The following is a 21,511-nucleotide window of genomic DNA, read 5'->3' as shown; positions in this document are numbered from 1 at the left end:
CGAGAAGTGATCTTCTCAGAGAGACACTTTCACATCCCACAAGACAAGACTTAAAAAGACAAAAAAGTAGATGACAAAGTAGAACATCGTAACCAATTCAAAAACGTTGGTATGATACACAAGCAGAACAGGTTAGAGGTAATGGAAGTATGAAAATTCCAATGTCTCAAAAAAATTATATTAAAGATTGCATTAGAGCAAACAATTGTAGAGAAAAGCCAAGCAAAATGATACCTTTACTGGTTAACTAGAAAGATTAATATGCAAGCTTTCGAGGCAACTCAGGCTTCTTCAGGCAAGATGTAATCATTACATCTTTGATTACATCTTGCCTGAAGAAGGGGCCTGAGTTGCCTCGAAAGCTTGCATATTGTAATCTTTTTAGTTAGCCAATAAAATGTATCATTTTGCTTGGCTTTTCTCTACATTCATAATGGCTAACACGGTACAACACCCTAGTACCGCAAACAATTGGAAATTATTACTCAATGAAATAACAGAACAGTGAAAAGAGACTGAATATATTGTTCAGATTTAAACTTTAAGTCAGAGACTTATAGATCGTCTAGTTCGTGTTGCCATCAGGGAAAAGAAGTGTTTCTTCCTAATGAAGAGGCATATACTCGAGAATTAAAAGATTTGTTGTTTGGTGAAAGTGAAATCCCAAGAGAGAAAATTTCAAGCCCTCCGAGACAACAGCTTATTCAAAGAGATTTGGAAAAATCCTGCCCACATCTAAAACATTTACAACCATGCACACGGTTCAATAACTTTTCAACTGTGTGAATGCTATTGTCAAACACAGTTCGTTTAGAGAGAAAGAAACGATATTCACTCACGGGCAGTTAAATGTTCTAATTCGTGTTGCCATCAGGGAAAAGTAGTGTTTCTTTCCAATGAAGAGGCCTATCCGTGAGAATTAAAAATTTAGTTGTTTGGTGAAAGTGAAATCCACATACGGGAGCGGCAGAGACGCAAAGTTGCTGATGCGTAGCGCAGGCAGTGAGGTTTGCGAGCGAAGCTAGCAGTGGGCAAAGCCCTCTAGTAGACTTTATATAATAAAATATTCAGAAATGGGTTAACCTCCAAAATTTCTTGCCCAACTGTATCAATATCTGCTCATTTTCTAATATAATACATACTGTATTCTTGAAAGGTATTATATAAAGCTCCATAGAAATACTTCTGCAGGACAGCCATCTATTTATCTACTGTACTACTGCAGTCATGATTATAACCTTATAGGTTCTACCTTAAAGTCCACTAATTTATTGATAATAATGCAGCATAGTATATTAGGCCTATACCTCAGTATACAGCTATTTACATTTGATTACACAATTTATTTTATATTTATATGTAAGCTAAACCTTCTAGCATTGAAATCAAAGCTCCAATGTACAATATAAAGTACATGTAGTGGTGCCTGTGAGATGGGCACTTGTATACCATGTCTCGGGGAACCTTCTTCTTCATTCCAAGTGTAAAACTACTGGCCTGATTTAGATCTCTTTTTCTTATTTGCTCTGTATGCATTTGCTTAGATTACAAAAACACACCCTGCCAGAACACAGTATGAACACTACAAACATCTTGCTTGGCAACTAATTCACAGCTCAACTTAAAGTTATGTGTTTGGCACAGCTTCTTGGTCTGTGTTGGTTATAAAAAAATACCATGTCTTTGAAAAACCACTGTCTCCTTCTTTGGCAGAATTCCCTCTGCTTTCCCAAGGTAAACCTTTGTGGGCAGATGTTTTATATACCCAACCTACCATCAATAACTAGCATTTTTTTGCCTTTATTGTTTAGGAATTGCAATGTGCACGTTTTGGCCATTTATGGAGAAAAGTATATTAAGACATCTACATGAAGAGGATATGTAAAAAGGTCCTGACCAAGAAGTGCACCAGAACAAAGTACTTATAAGAACACGTAAAAACATTAGTTACAGATGGCTGTGCTATAGCAAATTCCACATTAATCTCCCATTCTGAACGAGAAGGTGGACTATTGAGTGGGAAGCTATTTGTTTGTCCTCTGTTAGTGATAAGGACCCTGGGTTCATATCCCACATTTGGTTTTCTACTCCCCATGTCTTCCACGTTAACTGACAACTAAAACTGGCCCTATGCAAGTGTGAGTGTGCCCTGTGATGGACTGGCCAAGGCTGCTTGATGCCTCGTGTCTAGTGCTGCTGCAGCTCTGACATTATTTAATCCATATGTGGATTATGCAGGTTTAAGAATGTTAGAGTACATTTTATTAAACAAATGGTCTTCCTTTTATCATAACAATTTCATACAGTTATTTAAGAGCTCACAGTTTAATACAATTTGTCACCCACACACATGTTTACATTGGACATGCTGCTCATGACACGTGGCATCATAGTAACTAACACTTAAAATGGCAAAGCTGATGACATCCCATGACATCTACAAAGATAAATTATTAATAAAAAACAAACATAACAATATCAAAACATTATAATTAGGAAATCCATTCAGGCATTCCCAGAAATGAAACTGCTGAAATTCCCGGGTGAACGGGAACGGCCAAGCTCGCATATATAGCGTGTAAAAGTGTAAAAATCGATCAAGAAATAACAAAGTTATAGTTGAAAATAATTAAGTGGCACGGTTTTTTGGCCCACAGTGTAGTGTGTTGCTCATTAATTCATTCAACAACAGACCAACCAACAACAGTCATTCTCCTGGCTCCCACTAAGACTGAGCACAGTGGACTGGGAGGAGTCTGCACTCTGCAGCTCATGAATGCCGGGACGGTGCAGAGTTCATTGACGTCTGTGCTGTTGACAGCTTTGAACAGCAACTTGAAATCGCAATGCGTCAGTCTGTTGCATCTGCATTATCTGCGCCAAGAGACTTGCCATCACAGAATGATGACAAGAAACTGGATGTATCAGTAAAAGCTGAAATGGCGGTTTTTCAGAGCAACGGCAAGCTTAGACGTTGTTTAGAACAAGTGTATCAGTATCTGATGACTGTGCCGCCTACTTCAGTGGAGGAAGAGTGTGCTTTCTCAGCGGCTGGCGCACTCTACATGAAGGTGTACTCTCGCCTGGATGACTGCACGCTGGACACGTTATGCTTTCTACGCTCTTATTACCGCAACTAACTAGATACATGTACTTATATGACAGCATGAACTGCTTGTAGATAAGGTTAGTCTTTTATTGGTGTCAACATATGGCAATAGTTTTATTAAAAATAAGTGTTGTTCTAAAACCGTTCACATGTGAGATGCCCGTGCACTGTGTCATCCCCGGGAGCCTGGAATTCTCGGGAATGAAATGTGGATTTCAATCCGGAATGGATTCCCTAATTCCCGGGAATGGATTCCCTAATTATAAACTCTGTATAAACTAGGACAGTGACTATCAGTAGAAACAACAGAGAGAGAGAGAGACAGAAATAAGTAGAAGCAGCCATTTTGAGTTTCGGGCACACTGCATCACCATCTACAGGCAGAAGACCTTTACTAGGAAAGTGCTGAGTTGCTTTAGGTTCTTCTTGCTCTGTTCACAGTATTATTTGGTAATGAACCCATTTTCGTGTTAACACTGGCTTGCTTGAGCCAGAAAAGTACCAGCTACACTAGGTGGCAGAAGTTTTCAAAGGAAAAAGAGCCAGGAGAAGTAGCAAAGTCAAAAAACAAGCCAAGAGTCATAACCATGAAGACATGAAATTGATGAAGAAAGGTCTTAATTTGAAACAACAATTTCATAACTAGATTACACCAACAAGAATAACTACTAATGTGTTTCTTAGAAGGAATGTGTAATTTCAAACAAACAAGAAGTGTTGACTCCTGGTCCTCTTGCCTTATAGCAGTATAGCAACGATCAGCAAGATTGTTTCAAAATGGTGGTTTCAATAAGAAAACAGAGACCCTAATTCATTTTTAACAGTACACATTTAAATAATATAAATACTCAGAAATATTCAATGTTCCAAAAGAATATTTTTGTTTTATTTTTTGGTAAAATAATTTATTTGCATTTTACTTTCTCTGCAGGGTACAATCTATTCACAGTGGCAGCTCATGAGTTTGGCCATGCATTAGGCTTGTCTCACTCCAGAGATCCAACAGCATTAATGTACCCAACCTACAAATATTATAACTCTGGAGTATACACCCTTCCAAGAGACGATGTTCTTGGTATACAAGCTCTCTACGGTACTGTATGTTCATATATTGATATCAAATAAATACAATATAAAGTCATTACGTAGTAATTTGTAGTTATTCATTGTTCTTTTATCTAAGACTTGTGCTTGACTCCAGTAAACTAGGAAATATTTCAATCTACCTTAGGACTGCACATGCACATGATAATGTGTACTGTATTACACAGAATATATTGTATGATGGTTGTATAACACTAACTGAATAATAGAGGACACTGTCCGTGTTGCTGTAAATGTTTTAAAATGCATCATTAGGTTTCAACATCTAATCTGTACTTTGCATCAGAACATGTGAAGCGTTTAGCATTTTGTTCATGAAATGACGGAGGATTTAGTGGTGAAAGTTTAGCAAGTGAGATAATATTTTGTAAGAAGTTGTTACAATGCATCCGGAAAGTATTCACAGCGCATCACTTTTTCCACATTTTGTTATGTTACAGCCTTATTCCAAAATGGATTAAATTAATTTTTTTTTCACAGAATTCTACACACAACACCCCATAATGACAATGTGAAAAAAGTTTACTTGAGGTTTTTGCAAATTTATGAAAAATAAAAAAACTGAGAAATCACATGTACATAAGTATTCACAGCCATTGCTCAATACTTTGTCGATGCACCTTTGGCAGCAATTACAGCCTCAAGTCTTTTTGAATATGATGCCACAAGCTTGGCACACCTATCCTTGGCCAGTTTTGCCCATTCCTCTTTGCAGCACCTCTCAAGCTCCATCAGGTTGGATGGGAAGTGTCGGTGCACAGCCATTTTAAGATCTCTCCAGAGATGTTCAATCAGATTCAAGTCTGGGCTCTGGCTGGGCAACTCAAGGACATTCACAGAGTTGTCCTGACGCTACTCCTTTGATATCTTGGCTGTGTGCTTAGGGTCATTGTCCTGCTGAAAGATGAACTGTCACCCCAGTCTGAGGTCAAGAGCACTCTGGAGCAGGTTTTCATCCAGGACTTCTCTGTACATTGCTGTAGTCATCTTTCCCTTTATCCTGACTAGTCTCCCAGTTCCTGCTGCTGAAAAACATTCCCACAGCATGATGCTGCCACCGCCATGCTTCACTGTAGGGATGATATTGGCCTGGTGATGAGCGGTGCCTGGTTTCTTACAAACGTGACGCCTGGCATTCACACCAAAGAGTTCAATCTTTGTCTCATCAGACCAGAGAATTTTGTTTCTCATGGTCTGAGAGTCCTTCAGGTGCCTTTTGGCAAACTCCAGGCGAGCTGCCATGTGCCTTTCACTAAAGAGTGGCTTCCGTCTGGCCTCTCTACCATACAGGCCTGATTGGTGGATTGCTGCAGAGATGGTTGTCTTTCTGGAAGGTTCTCCCCTCTCCACAGAGGACCTCTGGAGCTCTGAAAGAGTGACCATCGGGTTCTTGGTCACCTCCCTGACTAAGGCCCTTCTCCTCCGATCGTTCGGTTTAGATGGCCACCCAGCTATTGTAAGAGACCTGGTGGTTTCGAACTTCTTCCACTTATGGATGATGGAGGCAACTGTGCTCATTAGGCAGCTCAGCAGAAATTTTTCTGTAACCTTCCCCAGATTTGTGCCTCGAGGCAATCCTGTCTCAGAGGGCTAAAGACAATTCCTTTGACTTCATGCTTGGTTTGTGCTCTGACATGAACTGTCAACTGTGGGACCTTATATAGACAGGTGTGTGCCTTTCCAAATCATGTCCAATCAACTGAATTTACCACAGGTGGACTCCAATTAAGCTGCAGAAACATCTCAAGGATGATCAGGGGAAACAGAATGCACCTGAGCTCAATTTTGAGCTTCATGGCAAAGGCTGTAAATACTTATGTACATGTGCTTTCTCAAGTTTTTTTATTTTTAATAAATTTGCAAAAACCTCAAGTAAACTTTTTTCACGTTGTCATTATGGGGTGTTGTGTGTAGAATTATGTGGAAAAAAATTAATTTAATTCATTTTGGAATAAGGCTGTAACATAACAAAATGTGGAAAAAGTGATGCGCTGTGAATACTTTCGGGATGCACTGTATATTACATTTTGCTTACGCTTGAAGGTAGGGCTGGGCGATAAGGCAAAAAAAAAAATCTAGGTTTTTTCATAAAGTTTCACCGATTCACGATTTCGATTTCGATTTTTTTTATTGTGTAACTAGTCAACTTAAAACATTACAACAACATGACTTAAGTAACATTCTCTTTATAAGTAACTTAAAAAACCATCTGGTTAAGGAACATTGTATTTTTAATGGCCATGACATACATAAATTGGTCAACAAGGTGTAAATAAATGTAAAACAAATTCACGAGTTAAATATCTTTGCAGAAGATTTGAATGAAATATGAAAGTAAATATTGTGCAATTTGAATTAAACATTAAATACTTCTGAATATATAGTAAGAAAATAACCATTTTAACCAATGTAAACATTACATCAGTCAACTCAAAAAGTTATGCAAATTTTCAACAGTAAACAAAAAACAAACAAAAAAAAAGATTTGAAATAGCAGTTCATTGTACTTTGACAGAAATATTGTAAAGAGCTTTCTCCTTCATAACTGCAGAATATGAATCTATAACCAACAAACTCATGTTAAGTGATTGGCACTGTTATTACAAAAGCAAAACAATAATAATCATCATCATTTCAGCTATTAATGAAATAACATCTGAATAACTGCGATTTTAATGCTTGAATTATTAATCATACTTACCAATGGCATTGTAAAGACGATGTCCAAAGCACTGAAGATGGGTCCAGCCGTTCATCTTCACTGCTTTGATCATGTTCGTTCCACTGTCAGTGGTCACGCACACCTGTCGATCCTCCACAAGCTTCCAAGACGCCAGCGCATCTTTAAGCCCATGACCAATTATTTCCCCAGTGTGATCGTCAGGAAAATAACATGTCTGAAGGCAAAAACTTCGCAGTTTCCATTCTGCGTCAACATAATGGGCTGTAAGGCTCATGTAAGGCTGAAGAGTACGACTATTCCACAGGTCAGTCGTCGTAGAAAAAAAAGATGCCCTTTCAAGCTGCTCCGCTACTTTTTCACGTGTTTCAGTGTACATTCGGGGAATAGCTACGTCTTTGAAATATTTGCGGCTCGGCAACTTGTATCTTGGATCAGCAGTGTGTAGCATTTTATGAACCCTGGCTTTTCGATGGTGCATATGGGAACCATGTCCTTAGCGATATGAAACGCCACAGCATCTGTCATTTCTTTCCATCGGGCGCCTTTTGTCGTATGGAACGGAATTGGAAAATGATACCGCTAATGACATCTGGCGTTTTGCAATTTTAGGTGGACTTTTTGCACTTGGATTTGGCTTGTTTTCATCTCTTAACTTTGAGCGTTCTTCCCATTCAGCTTGGTGCCTTTGTCGCAAATGTTGGAATAAATTAGTGGTGCTGCCACTGCCGGTTGAAACTGACTTTCTGCATATTTTGCATTTGACAAAAGTTTGTTCGACGTCTGAACTCTCGAATCCGAACCATTTCCAAACCACAGAGGAAACGTTACTACCTTTCTTTGGCACAAGGTCATCCTGACGTGAAGAGCCGTCCATCTCTATGATATTATTTCTGTAGCCTATTACGTTCCTTCATAGAGCACTGTACTCACAGGTGAGAGGTTAATTAGGCGCGTCATCATGTGTTCGGAGTCGGACAAGCCTCTTAATTATTCTGCCATAGGTGCAATTACAATGTATCTAATTTTTTATTAAAAAAAATAATTAAAAAATTAATAAATAAAAATTGAAAAAAAAAAATCGCTATACCTCGATTTAATAAAAAAATAAATCGTCTTAAAACGTAAATTCGAATTAATCGAAAAAATCGAAAAAATCGCCCAGCCCTACTTGAAGGTGAACGCTGTTTTAAGATTCTTTCTTAACATAGCTACATATATTTTATATGTATATACTGTAGAAGTAACCAATATTTGCAGTACAGAAGTAATATTGGTACATTTACAAAGCACAATGAAATTCACTTGCATGTTTGGATAGCAAACAACTCATCAACACTCTTTAGAAGCAAATGTTATTCAGTCAATATTTTGTTAAAAAAGACAGAACGAAAACAAAGTTGCAGCATGTCCATCCTAATGACCATAACAGTGATAGATCTGTCAGCCAAACGTTGTCTAAAATGTTATCTGTACAGCAGTGTGCATACAACATATTTGACTCCGCTTAGGAGTACAGCCCACCATTACTGGACACCAACACAAGAACCATACTCTATATAGTTTCTGACCTCAATTACATGAGCTTTTCATTCACTATTAGGTACATCAGATGTCATATTATTGACAATTTTTTAATGACTTTTTTTTTTAATTTTGAATTTTAGATTTTCCTTTCTACTCAAATAGATTAAATATAATATTAAGGGCATCCACACGGAAATGCCTGGAACATTTAATGCTGCAGTTCAAAATGCAATGTGCCACTGTAGTTCTATTTTCATCAAATTACACTTTACACATTCTGTTGCAGATTCCAGTCCACTAACTGTGTTTAATTTTAATTAATTTCAGGAGAGAAAAATGCTAGAAGACCTGAGGTTGTAACTGTTCCAACAAAATGTGAGCCCACCTTGTCCTTTGATGCTGTTGCAGGATTTGGCAATGAAATTGCCTTTTTCAAAAACAGGTCATTTGAAATGAATTATTATACTTCTTTTTTTACCACAAGACAACACATACAGAAGAAATTGTGTACAGGAGCAGGAATCGGTGTACATTAAAAGCAGTTAATGTTCAGTCTTGTGCCAACAGCAGCTCAATGGAAACCAATGCCCTAAAAGAGGCTCCTACTGTAGTGGTGCCCTGTTTAACAGCTTTCACCTAGCCACAGGTGAATTTATGGGATGCTCATTTCTCTATATTTGTCAATAAATATTAGCCTTTATCTAGATCGCCGGTGCTGTACACCAGCAGTCTTTTCATGGACCCCAACCATCAAGACAGAACCTAGGTAGCAGCCTTTACTATATTAGTTGCTAGCAAAATACCCGCGCTTCGCAGCGGAGAAGTAGTGTGTTAAAGAAGTAATGAAAAAGAAAAGGAAACATTTTGAAATAAACGTAACATGATTGTCAATGTAATTGTTTTGTCACTGTTGTGAGTGATGAGTGTTGCTGTCATATATATATATATATATATATATATACACATACATCCACATATATATATACATATATATATATATACATATCTACATATACACACATACATATACATACACACACACACCCACATATACTGTATATATATATATATATATATATATATATATATATACACACTTTTTGGGGTGCGAGCAACTGTTGCTGGGGGTGGCAGAATCCATCAAGAAAGAAAAATGAAAAACATTATTTGTACAAAATCTTAATCTATTTATCCATTCCTAAATAATTAAATGGGCAGGCTATTTCATATTAGTGCAATACACTGTTTGTTAAAACTAATGACTCCTGCTGTTACGTGCACTAAGTGCTGCGTGGGTATTATGAACTATCGTATCTGTTCAAGTTCTATTTCAATTTTAAACAGAAGGAATTTTTATTTAGTCGACAGAAATATCTTTGGTAGGAATGTAAGTTAAATGTAGGCATCATTGCATAAATTTTTCTTCACCATACAAATGTAAAGAGTAAATTAAGCCTTACATTCCAACCAAAGATATTTGTGTCGACTAAATCAGGGTGTCAAACTCAATTGCACAGGGGCCAAAATCCAAAACACACTTTAGGTCGCGGGCGAACAGGATAAACATTTATTGAACACACTAAAACTAAACTTTTAAAATTTTAAAACTTTTAAAACTTAACTTTTTTGAACATAAATATGAATAAAAACAGACATGAATATTATTCCGGAATAAATCAACTCAAACCTTAAATAACTTATAATATTTTGCTCTCCATAAAAATATATCCTGTCTAAATTATACAAGTTAGAAATAAAGTAAACGTTAAAAGAACAAACATTCAAATTTCTTTACTCTTATGTAATTTTATATAAAAATAAACTTAAATTTTAAATATCCCAAAAGATTTTGCTCTCCATAAAAATATATCCTGTCAAAATTATACAAATTCAAATATGAACATGCTGCATAACAAAACCTGGAAATATAAATAAAATGTGTTCTTTTCAGCAATAACAAATCAAATCATTCAGTTGTCTTTGCTCATATGTCATTTTATCAGAGCTGGACGCCTGGCATCTTTTTGGCAACAAGTTCGTTTATGTTTGGTGTGAGGTTCTGTGTTGTGGAGATTCTCAGGATGGACTGCAGGTGCTCATCAGTGAGGCGACTCCTGTGTGCTGTTTTGTTAGTCTTTATCACTGAGAAGAGCTTCTCACACAGATATGTGCTACCAAACATGCACAAGGTTCGAGCCGCATGTAGACGGAGCTGGAGCATTTCTGCGGAATGGAGTGAATAAACTGTGCGGGCCCTGCAGTATCGTACTTTGCCTTCAGTGTGCCATTACACTGCAGCTCAATCACCTCCATCTGAATCTGCACAGGTGCAGTTTCCACATCGACGGCAAATGGGTTGCGAAACAACTCAAAATTCTTTTTTTGTTCTTCAAAGTCACCAAAGCGCCGTGCGAACTTAGTGCGCAGTGCGCCAGTTTATCAGCAAAGTGCGATTTGGGAACACCATTGTGCCGACTTGGTTCAACATTACTTGGCAACAGGGAAAGTGGGGCAAGTTGCACTGGTGCATTTGTGTCTCCCATAAAAGTAGCTTCACTTGAAATCACTTTGTGATTTTGCACGGGTAAAAACGTCTGCTGAAGTGTCAGATTCTTCTTTAACTCTTCTGCTTTCTGTATCTTCTGCATTGCATTCAGGTCTTTCAGGTTATCCTGATGTTTTGTCTCATAGTGCCGTCTTAGATTAAATTCTGTAATTACAGCCACATTAGCTCCACAAATGAGACACACAGGTTTACTGGCAATTTCAGTAAACATATACTCAGCCTCCCATCGGTTTTTAAAGGCTCTATTTTCAGAATCAACTTTTCTCTTTGGCATCATGTGGGCTAGCTTCGCAATAACTTGCAGCATCATAAGCTAGACTTGATTAACGCGGTAAGTGTTCGGCAAGGCAGCTGAAGCGCTGCATTATGGGATCTGTAGTTTATTGTGTTACCAGCGCTTCATATCCCCGGGCCATTAATAACAATAATATATAAAATGATTTTGCGGGCCTGATATAATTACACGCTGGGCCGGATGTGGCCCACGGGCCTTGAGTTTGACACATATGGACTAATTAGAACTTGAAAAGATATATTTTTCAATGTGATCGCAATTCAGATCGAGTTGACGCGCACTACAGTACATCGAGCCCGCGTGCTATTGTGGTTTTTGCCTGCGTGCCTCAATAAGTGACCCTCCCCTCGCTCTTACTTTTTTACCGTTCATCTAATGAATACACTGAGTATGGCTTTACCAAAATAATCACTGATGGCGAATAAAGTATCGATTATTCATAAAGCTTCAATTGGTGATCTGTCTTTCTGCGTTAACCGCATATTTTTTCATACGTCTCAAACCAAGGGGATGCGAGGGTAAAATGAATCGGGAAACGCACGTACATTCCCTCTTGGGACTCGAACCACGGACGTCCACGCTAGAGGCGAAGCCTCTACCATTGTGCCACGTCATTCATCAGTTCGTTTCTTACTGCATCAATAAACAGCTCGTCTTCCTCTTTATCTGAGACGTGACACACTGCATGCACGGGGTTTTTTTTACACTGTCTTCCTTTAGCGGGACATTGACTTTTTCCACCCCACGGCTATATTTAATGTTAGCTAAGACCCGGCACATAAAAGTTTCTCTCGCAGTTTCGCTGAGTTTGTGCCAAACACCACCCTGACCATCTCATCTTCCTCTGCATAAGCACAGTTCTTACTTGTAAAGTACTTTTTGTAATTATAAAATTAACCCTGTTGTGCGCTGTCTTTCCACTTAATAGTTTTCTCTCACAAATCAGGTATATGTGGCTCAGAGGGACCTGGATGATGTATTGGAACCTGATAAGGGAAGGCTTCATTAATAAACTCCTAAAAAACTTTCACTCAAGTATTGATGCTGCTTATGACATCCCTGGAACTGGTATTACATACCTTTTTACAGGTAACATAGCATTCATATTTTTTATTTAGCATACATGAAGTGGAACACCTCAAGGCAATGCATTTATTTAACTTTAAATGGCTTTTCTGTATTAAATCTGCGTTCCTGCCAAGAGCTCATTTTTCCTTGGGAAGTACATAAAAATATGTGACATTTAATCATAAGGAATACTGGTAATATTTACAAGGCATCTATGAATACATGGCTGATGAGAAAGATGTCACTCATATCTTTATTATAGATGCTAAGATTGTATACATTATGTGGAGGAGGACTGGGATTGTTGGTCATTCTCCTGTATTCAAAGTAAGTGCCTGGCTGTAAGATCACTTGGCAGATTGTTCACTGGGAATGTCAACTCTTGGAGGTCTGCTGCCACAACCAGCAGTGTACAATGATCCATAACTGTGAACAGAGCTCCAGATATATGTACTCATGGGGTAACAATGTAACAGAACAACAAAGGGGAATACTAGCGAATTGTATAAATCCTCAGCATGAAATAGGTGGCATGAGGGAAGCCTGTTATATATGGCCTCTGCTACCTGCTATAGTTTGCAGGTTACCTAAGGTCTATTTAGCCTTTTAATAGAGAGCTGGGGTTCAATTGCCTAGTCATCTGGGCCTATCTTTCTAGATTTTACTGTAGTACCACCAAGAAATCCCAATGCCAATGCTGAGCTTAGAGGTAATCCCAATGGATGTATCTGGAAAAAGTTCCTAACAGAGGCTTAATAGCCACTTATGGACAGTCCTCGACTATCCTTGGAATCGGATACACAGGTGTTGTCAAGAACTAAGCAGGCAGAAAGACCACCAGTGGTCATGAATAGAGAAATGCAAGAGGTGATAAAGGAGTATTCTATATTAGTACTTTAATGGAAACTTAACCAGCCACCCCACAAAGTGCCGCTTTTATTTAGGAGAGTCGGGAAAGGTGGTAGGGATGTTGTTTTCATCTATTTATGCACGTTGTTCCTCTTTATGTGTATCCTGTTCTTGCATGTTTTATTTTCGCAATAAGACACCTTTTTTGCATTTCTTTGAACTTCTTGGTATTCTTGGCATTCTAGAGTTCCCCATATTTTCAAAACCCAGCTCTAAATTTATCCAAGTATTATCTTTTGTAATATCCATTTCCAATGAGTGTGCAAGGTTGCTTCTACAACAGTGTTTTAGTATGTGGCGTAGACAGAAATCATCTACTGAAGATTTGTTCTTCAAAGAACAAATCAGCCTGCACTATTTATGGTCACATTAACATTGTTCTTCTCCAAATATTGCCCTGTAGGCTCATCTGTCTACATCTCCTGACAAGCTTCTGCATCACTAACTACCCAACTCCAAGATTGTTTTATAGCCCTTCAGGGTATCAAGTTCAGAGGAAGAAGTATACCACATGTGAAGTGTAAGGGCAGCGATATAGACGCTCAAAACGCTTACGCTCATGCATCATAGCTGCTACATGTTCCCAGTGCTCATTTGACGCATGTAGCCTATTCTGGCAGCAGTGGCCAGAAGGCAGGAACCTTTCCTAGACAGGGGGTCAGTCAAACACAAGGTAAAGTCACACACACACACACACACACACACACACACACACACGCACGCATACTAAATTATACTGGGCCAACATCTAAATATTAATTTATTGCATTCATTTATTTATTAATGCCAGTGATGTTGTTTTATGTTTTTTAATTATGTGGTTTTTTTTTTGTTTGTCATTTAAATAAATCACAGGTCCAAAATATTGGATTTTAGAACAAGCAACAATGAAAAGCCATGCCAGATCAATCTATGATTTTGGATTTCCAACTATCGTAAAACAGATTGATGCTGCTGTATATATCAAAGAAACTGGAAAGACATTCTTCTTTACAGGAGATGTATATTACAGGTATGATTCATTTGAAAGGTTAAATGTAAGTAAGGGTAGAATGTTGCTGCTAGAGTTAGCATTTCCACTTCACAGGTTATTCTGAAACATGCATACTTGAGTTTCCTAGGTTTCTATCTGTTTTGTTTTTATGCTTATATCCAATCTAGAGATGGATATATTATATTTTTATATTAATTTGAGGGTGTGTATGTTTAGGAGACTGTGTGAGAATCTAACCCAGGACTTCAAAATCCTTGAAGATATTGATAAAGCAGAACTAGCAGAATTCTTTCAACTAAAGGGTGAATCACATACTCGAAGACACCAGTGGAAATTAAGGGGAAGTGCATTTAGGACTGAAGAAAGGAAGCACTTCTTTATGCAAAGAGTTTTGGAAATCTGAAACAAATAACAGGAGCATGTAGTTGGAACAAAATCCTTGACAACCTTTAAGATGTATCTGGATGAGCTATTGAGACAGCTTAGCGATTAGCTAAACAAACAAGCTTGATGGACTGAATGGTCTCATCTGTCAGATATCATATGTTGTTATGTTGAACTGATTTTACTTGCATCTTTTTTTGGGTGATTCTTACTTTTACAATGCCTTGAATCCTACTTGATAATCTGAATTCAGGTTTTTCTGCCAGGTGTAAGGATTTGCAGGGCTTACAAAACTCAAGATTCAGTTTCAAAAACAGGCCTGTACTCCCACACCAACCTGAAAACACTCAATAGGCCTCACCAGCACAAGGCCGGCTTGCCTCCCAAAAGATACAGGCTTTGAGGCCTGTGCCCTCAAATGGGTCAAAACCTTAATTTCTTATAAAAAAGCAGGGAGTTTTAAAATCTCTGGAACAAACAACACTCGTTTTTAATAAATAATGAGTTTATTAACAAAAAGATTCAGGAATCAAAATAATAGTTTTTAAATTAGCGAGTCACTTTGGTTTGTGAAAAACCTTAACGTTTATTTGCAGGCTATGGTTCATGTGTGGATTTGGGTCAAAATGAGACCTGCATGGGATTTTACACCAAGGATGATTATGAAATGATTTCCGATTATCCAAACTGGTGAGACAGGCAAATGGAAAGAGCAAAAGCATTCCTGCAATGGCATTCATCCATACACAAATAGTGCAATCAAATTAAAACTGAGTTGGCAAACAATGTTAAAGCCAACAACAAGATCTAAAACAGAGGCAAAATACGAGTGATATAGAAGGTGTAAAGATGGAATTAAAAAAATTACCCAAAATCTAGAAGTGGTGAGTTCGGTACTGCTATGTTTTAGACTGTATTTATTCAGTAGCATCACCTGGGTGTCATCCTGAATGGTAATTTAGATATAGAGGGAGGGCAAATATATGCCAATATTGACTAAAGATGTTACTGATCTTTTTTTTTTCATTGAATGGGCCACCAGTGGCCAGATTCCGGTGTTTATTAAGTCGTAGCCAAAAGCCATAACAGGCACAGGTCATTACATTTTGTGCTCACTGCTGCTACAAAGTTAGACTTGGATATGTTGATAGTGGCGAATAAAGTGAATATTTAATCCTTGACTTGGGTTATAACTATTTGCATTTTCTCAAGCAGTCATTTGTAGAGATTGTTTAGTTAGCAATTAAATTTGTCAATGGTATAAATATGTACTTTCATTTAGCACACAAATCTGTCTTCTAAGATGAAGCATAAAAACAATGGAACTACATAATTACCTTTATATTAGGTAGACTACCTATTGGGGGTTAGATAGTCATTTTCTTTGCTGCCCTATAGATGTATTTTCTCCAGCTGGAGTTTGTTTTTCTGATTCCCCCATGGGCTATCTAGACATAGCATCTGAATTCTGTTATAATCATTACAGGCTTAAAAATGAATTTAGCAATTTAATCCATAATTAAGAACTGCAATTTATCTATTACTTGTTTATCTCTATTATGTAATTATCTCTTGATTTTTTTCTTGTTCATTACTTTATTTGATATTTATTTATTCATTTGTATACATACTTATTTCTAATTTATTATTTTTCTTATCATCTACAATTTTATTTTCTTTAACATTTTGTTACCTTTTATACAAAAGTGTGATAAAAATTTAAATATTGTTGCTGTTGCTGTTGAATGAAGTTATTCAAGAAAATTGATACAATTATGGTTTGAATTGAAATCACTTGCAGATTCACAACATTTGTATTATAATGTAGCATGACAAAGAAATGATGGAATGAATCTAGCAGTACTTCCCCACATTGAAACTTTCACCATTTTGTTAATAATGAACCAATTTAGTAATTCTCCATTAAAAAACTAAAGCAAAGCTAATATTCAAAAATTGTGATCTTATGCCAATTTTACAGACACTTGGGGCCTTATGTGTAAAACATGCTAATGCTTGGAAAAATGTAAGCCACTTCTTACATCAAAGTTAGGATTTATAAACCATCACACACTTGATGTGGGAATATGGTTGACATTTATGGCAACTTTCAACCATCTGTAAGTCCTACGTAGGCATTTAAAAGGAACTCATGCAAAAGTGAGCAGAAAATTTCATTGTGTTTTATAATGATGCATCACTCACATCTCAATGTTCTTGAACTCTGGAATCATACATATCACAGTTAACTGACATGTTCTCTCAATACAGCTGTCCTCTGTGTTGGTAATAACACCTCATACATAAACCTAATGTTAATTGCCTTAGTGGGCAACCTACCTGTTTTGTCTATAAAAAGAGTATGATGTGTTTTGTACAACATGACTGTGAAAGGCAGCATTACCAAAAAGTCAACCATTATACAAAACATGACCCTGGAGTTTGTTTCCCATACTACTACTTGATAAAATAAAGGATTTATGACTTCAGCCTGGCCACCTTGTAACAACATAACGAACTGTATCAATTTTTTCCAATAACTAAGATTTCCGATTTCTTCTTATTTAATTTGAGAAATTTACTACTTATCAATTCAGAAACACAAGTAAGACATTGGGTCAGTGAACCAAGAGAGTCTGGGTCATCAGGCGCTATTGATAAATACAGTTGTGTGTCATCAGCATTGCTGTTGTAGCTCACGTTATGCCTTGGCATACTCTGACCTAATGGAAGTATGTAGATCGAAAAGAGTAGTGGATCTAGGATAGACATTTGTGGAACACCATATGGATCTATCCTGGGTCCACTGCTCTTTTCGCTCTACATGGCAGGAGGTGATGGGGAACGGCTAAAAGCGCATGCACGTGCAAATAGTTTTAAACTGATTTGAGATTTAGAAAGGAACTTGGCATGACATACAGTGGGATGCAAAAGTTTGGGCAACCTTGTTAATAGTCATTATTTTCCTGTATAAATCGTTGGTTGTTACGATAAAAAATGTCAGTTAAATATATCATATAGGAGACACACACAGTGATATTTGAGAAGTGAAGTGAAGTTTATTGGATTTACAGAAAGTGTGCAATAATTGTTCAAACAAAATCAGGCAGGTGCATAAATTTGGGCACCGTTGTCATTTTATTGATTCCAAAACTTTTAGAACTAATAATTGGAACTCAAATTGGCTTGGTAAGCTCAGTGACCCCTGACCTACATACACAGGTGAATCCTATAAATAGAAAGAGTATTTAAGGGGGTCAATTGTAAGTTTCCCTCCTCCTTTAATTTTCTCTGAAGAGTAGCAACATGGGGGTCACAACACAACTCTCAAATGACCTGAAGACAAAGATTGTTCACCATCATGGTTTAGGGGAAGGATACAGAAAGCTGTCCCAGAGATTTAAGCTGTCTGTTTCCACAGTTAGGAACATATTGAAGAAATGGAATACCACAGACTCAGTTCAAGTAAAGGCTCGAAGTGGCAGACCAAGAAAGATTTCGGATAGACAGAAGCGACGAATGGTGAGAACAGTCAGAGTCAACCCAGAGACCAGCACCAAAGACCTACAACATCATCTTGCAGCAGATGGAGTCACTGTGCATCGTTCAACCATTCGGCGCACTTTACACAAGGAGATGCTGTATGCGAGAGTGATGCAGAGGAAGCCTTTTCTCCGCCCACAGCACAAACAGAGCCGCTTGAGGTATGCTCAAGTACATTTGGACAAGCCAGCTTCATTTTGGAGTAAGGTGCTGTGGACTGATGAAACTAAAATTGAGTTATTTGGGCATAACAAGGGGCGTTATGCATGGAAGAAAAAGAACACAGCATTCCAAGAAAAACACCTGCTACCTACAGCAAAATATGGTGGTAGTTCCATCATGCTGTGGGGCTGTGTGGCCAGTGCAGGGACTGGGAATCTTGTCAAAGTTGAGGGACGCATGGATTCCACTCAGTATCAGCAGATTCTGGAGAACAATGTCCAGGAATCACTGACAAAGCTGAAGCTGTGCCGGGGCTGGATCTTTCAACAAGACAACGACCCGAAACACTGCTCAAAATCCACTAAGGCATTCATGCAGAGGAACAAGTACAACGTTCTGGAATGGCCATCTCAGTCCCCAGACCTGAATATAATTGAAAATCTGTGGTGTGAGTTAAAGAGAGCTGTCCATGCTCGGAAGCCATCAAACCTGAATGAACTAGAGATGTTTTGTAAAGAGGAATGGTCCAAAATACCTTCAACCATGATCCAGACTCTCATTGGAACCTACAGGAAGCGTTTAGAGGCTGTAATTTCTGCAAAAGGCGGATCTACTAAATATTGATTTAATTTCTTTTTTGTGGTGCCCAAATTTATGTACCTGCCTGATTTTGTTTGAACAATTATTGCACACTTTCTGTAAATCCAATAAACTTCATTTCACTTCTCAAATATTGCTGTGTGTGTCTCCTATATGATATATTTAACTGACATTTTTTATCGTAACAACCAACGATTTATACAGGAAAATAATGACTATTAACAAGGTTGCCCAAACTTTTGCATCCCATTGTATGTACAGTACGTATGGTTTTGATCATTTTGATTTTTTTTGTGTGTGAACTCTTTTTGCCATCCTAGCATAAGCAAAAGTTTAGTATGAAATTGAAGGCTTCATAAACAAGGTTCCTGGTATCAAAAATACTTTTATTCTATTAGTAGCAGAATTACCAATTTTGTGTCAGTCATTCAAATCTGTCCATAATGGTGAGATTCTTAGTCTTTAATTAATTATCTGATTGCTATAAATGCAAACAATACATGGCTTTGGAGTTTTCATTTTCAAAATATTAGTGCACAAATAGCAAATAAATTTACTAGACAATCTTAACATGCCTCTAACCCTTAATGGTACAAAATTGTTTAATAGCACACTTTTAATAGTCTGTTTTGTACCGTTATTTCTATTCTTTTTAAAAATTTACAGTTGCATCAGAAATTAAATATAGTACTTTCAGAATGTTCTGAATAACTGCAAATTTTGTTAATAACTGATCTTAAAAAAAAGATGAAACATGTATCCTAATATAAAAATTCACTGCTTTCAATGTTTTACATATGCATCATTGGTGATAAGTGATGTTTGCAGTTTTGTACCTGTTCCCAAATGAAACAAAAGATGAAAGCATATAACTTTATTTGAAATTTTCATTTTTAACAACAATGGAAGACTGGCTTAATGTAATTTTACTATCCTAATAACAAGTTAGAATTTCGATAAGGTCTAATTTAGCAAAGATGAAAAAAAAGGTGAAAACTAATTTTATACTGTAAAAACTGAATTAAGAGGTGCCTAATTTTCATTATTATGATACATTGTCATAATTTTTCACAAGATATGATGAAAGGCTAAATAAGATGGATCCTGGATACCCCAGGAGCATTCAAAATGACTGGCCAGGAATAGGAAGCAAAGTGGATGCTGCTTTTGAGTTGTCAGGTGAGATGCATTTTATTTATTTTAAAGCTGGTAGAGGAGGGTTGCATTAAAATTCAGCTACAGTATGAAAAAAGTGCAAAAATGATGTTTAAAATAATAAGGAAAAACATTTGTGTGGGGGGGCCATTGGTACTGGTAGTGTAAAACCTGTCTGACGATGAGTCTACAGATAAAATAGTATTTCCAACTTCATTCAGGTGATAATTTACTTCCACTGACTTTCCTAATTTTTTATATTTAGATAATTATTATTGGTGATAATGAAATAAAAACAGTTACTCTATGTGTTATCGTCTATTTACCCCTTCGTTCAAGTCCATTATTGGATTGGTTTACTCCCACACCCTAAATAATAACACACACATACATAGATACACATACACGCTCAGACCCTAACCGCAACAGTGCCCTACAAATGACACACACACAGTTGGCTAACTTTGCTGTTGTAGCTCACGTTATGCCTTGGCATACTCTGACCTAATGGAAGTATGTAGATCGAAAACAACTGACTCAATTATCTCACTGTATCTTAGTTATAGCAAGAAAGTTCTATCTCATATTTACTTACAGGGGGTAAAAGGCTATACCATCTGTCTATGACTATGAAAGAAAATTATTTTCTATTCAAATTAAGTAATCACTAATTTGAGTTTAACTCAAAGCTTTAACTTTCTAAGATTGGCTCTAACACCTACTAAATTCTAAAACTTGTTCAACTTTTTTTTCTTCTTTTCTAGGTTACATTCACTTCTTCTCGGGTCCTAAGGCATACAAATATGATTACCAACAGAAATACGTTCTCTATGTTGTTAAAGCCAATGCTTGGTTGGGATGTTAGCAGCCATGGTAAAACTGTGAAAATGTATTTTTTAGAAAACCGTTTTTTTTTTAAGCTGTTCAATTTGATGGACAAAATACTTCTGGAATTTGGATTTCCTTTTTGAATAATGCAACGCTGAACAAGCAAAAAATCTATATATAAAAAAAGAAAAAATAACCCCACTTCATTCCATGAAAATTATAATGAACTTTTTATTGTATACAACAGAGAAGACATTCCTGGTTGTGTGTTCACACTGTTGTTTTACTTTAAATGTTGAGGAATTGTTGTGCATCATGACTTACTATAAAATAAATATTATATTCTTCAGAATATTTTATTTTCATGATGGGTTTGTGAGTTGCAATTAAAACTTAAAATACCCATCTATCTATCCATTATCTAACCCGCTATATCCTAACTACAGTGTCGCGGGGGTCTGCTGGAGCCAGTCCCAGCCAGAACAGGGCACAAGGCAGGAACAAATCCTGGGCAAGGCGCCAGCCACTGCAGGGCACACATACTAGGGACAATTTAGGATCGCCAATGCACCTAACCTGCATGTCTC

General features: G+C 37.2%; 1 protein-coding gene across 1 annotated transcript in view; it reads left to right on the top strand.

The window, feature by feature from the left end:
- mmp20a (matrix metallopeptidase 20a (enamelysin)) overlaps window positions 1–21,227 on the top strand; it is a 57,410-nt gene extending 36,183 nt beyond the window's left edge. The window contains exons 5-10 of the mRNA XM_039744521.1: window positions 4,041–4,202; window positions 8,748–8,862; window positions 12,228–12,370; window positions 14,114–14,270; window positions 20,017–20,120; window positions 20,861–21,227. Coding sequence (XP_039600455.1) covers window positions 4,041–4,202; window positions 8,748–8,862; window positions 12,228–12,370; window positions 14,114–14,270; window positions 20,017–20,120; window positions 20,861–20,961 — 782 coding nt within the window. The 3' untranslated portion in view covers window positions 20,962–21,227. The remainder of the gene's footprint in view (window positions 1–4,040; window positions 4,203–8,747; window positions 8,863–12,227; window positions 12,371–14,113; window positions 14,271–20,016; window positions 20,121–20,860) is intronic.
- The last annotated feature ends 284 nt before the right edge of the window (window positions 21,228–21,511 follow it).

Source organism: Polypterus senegalus, chromosome 2, assembly GCF_016835505.1.
Source record: "Polypterus senegalus isolate Bchr_013 chromosome 2, ASM1683550v1, whole genome shotgun sequence".
In the NCBI taxonomy this organism is placed as follows: Eukaryota; Metazoa; Chordata; class Cladistia; order Polypteriformes; family Polypteridae; genus Polypterus; species Polypterus senegalus.
Note: the sequence above shows the minus strand (reverse complement) of the source record. Positions and strands in the feature narration are given on the sequence as shown.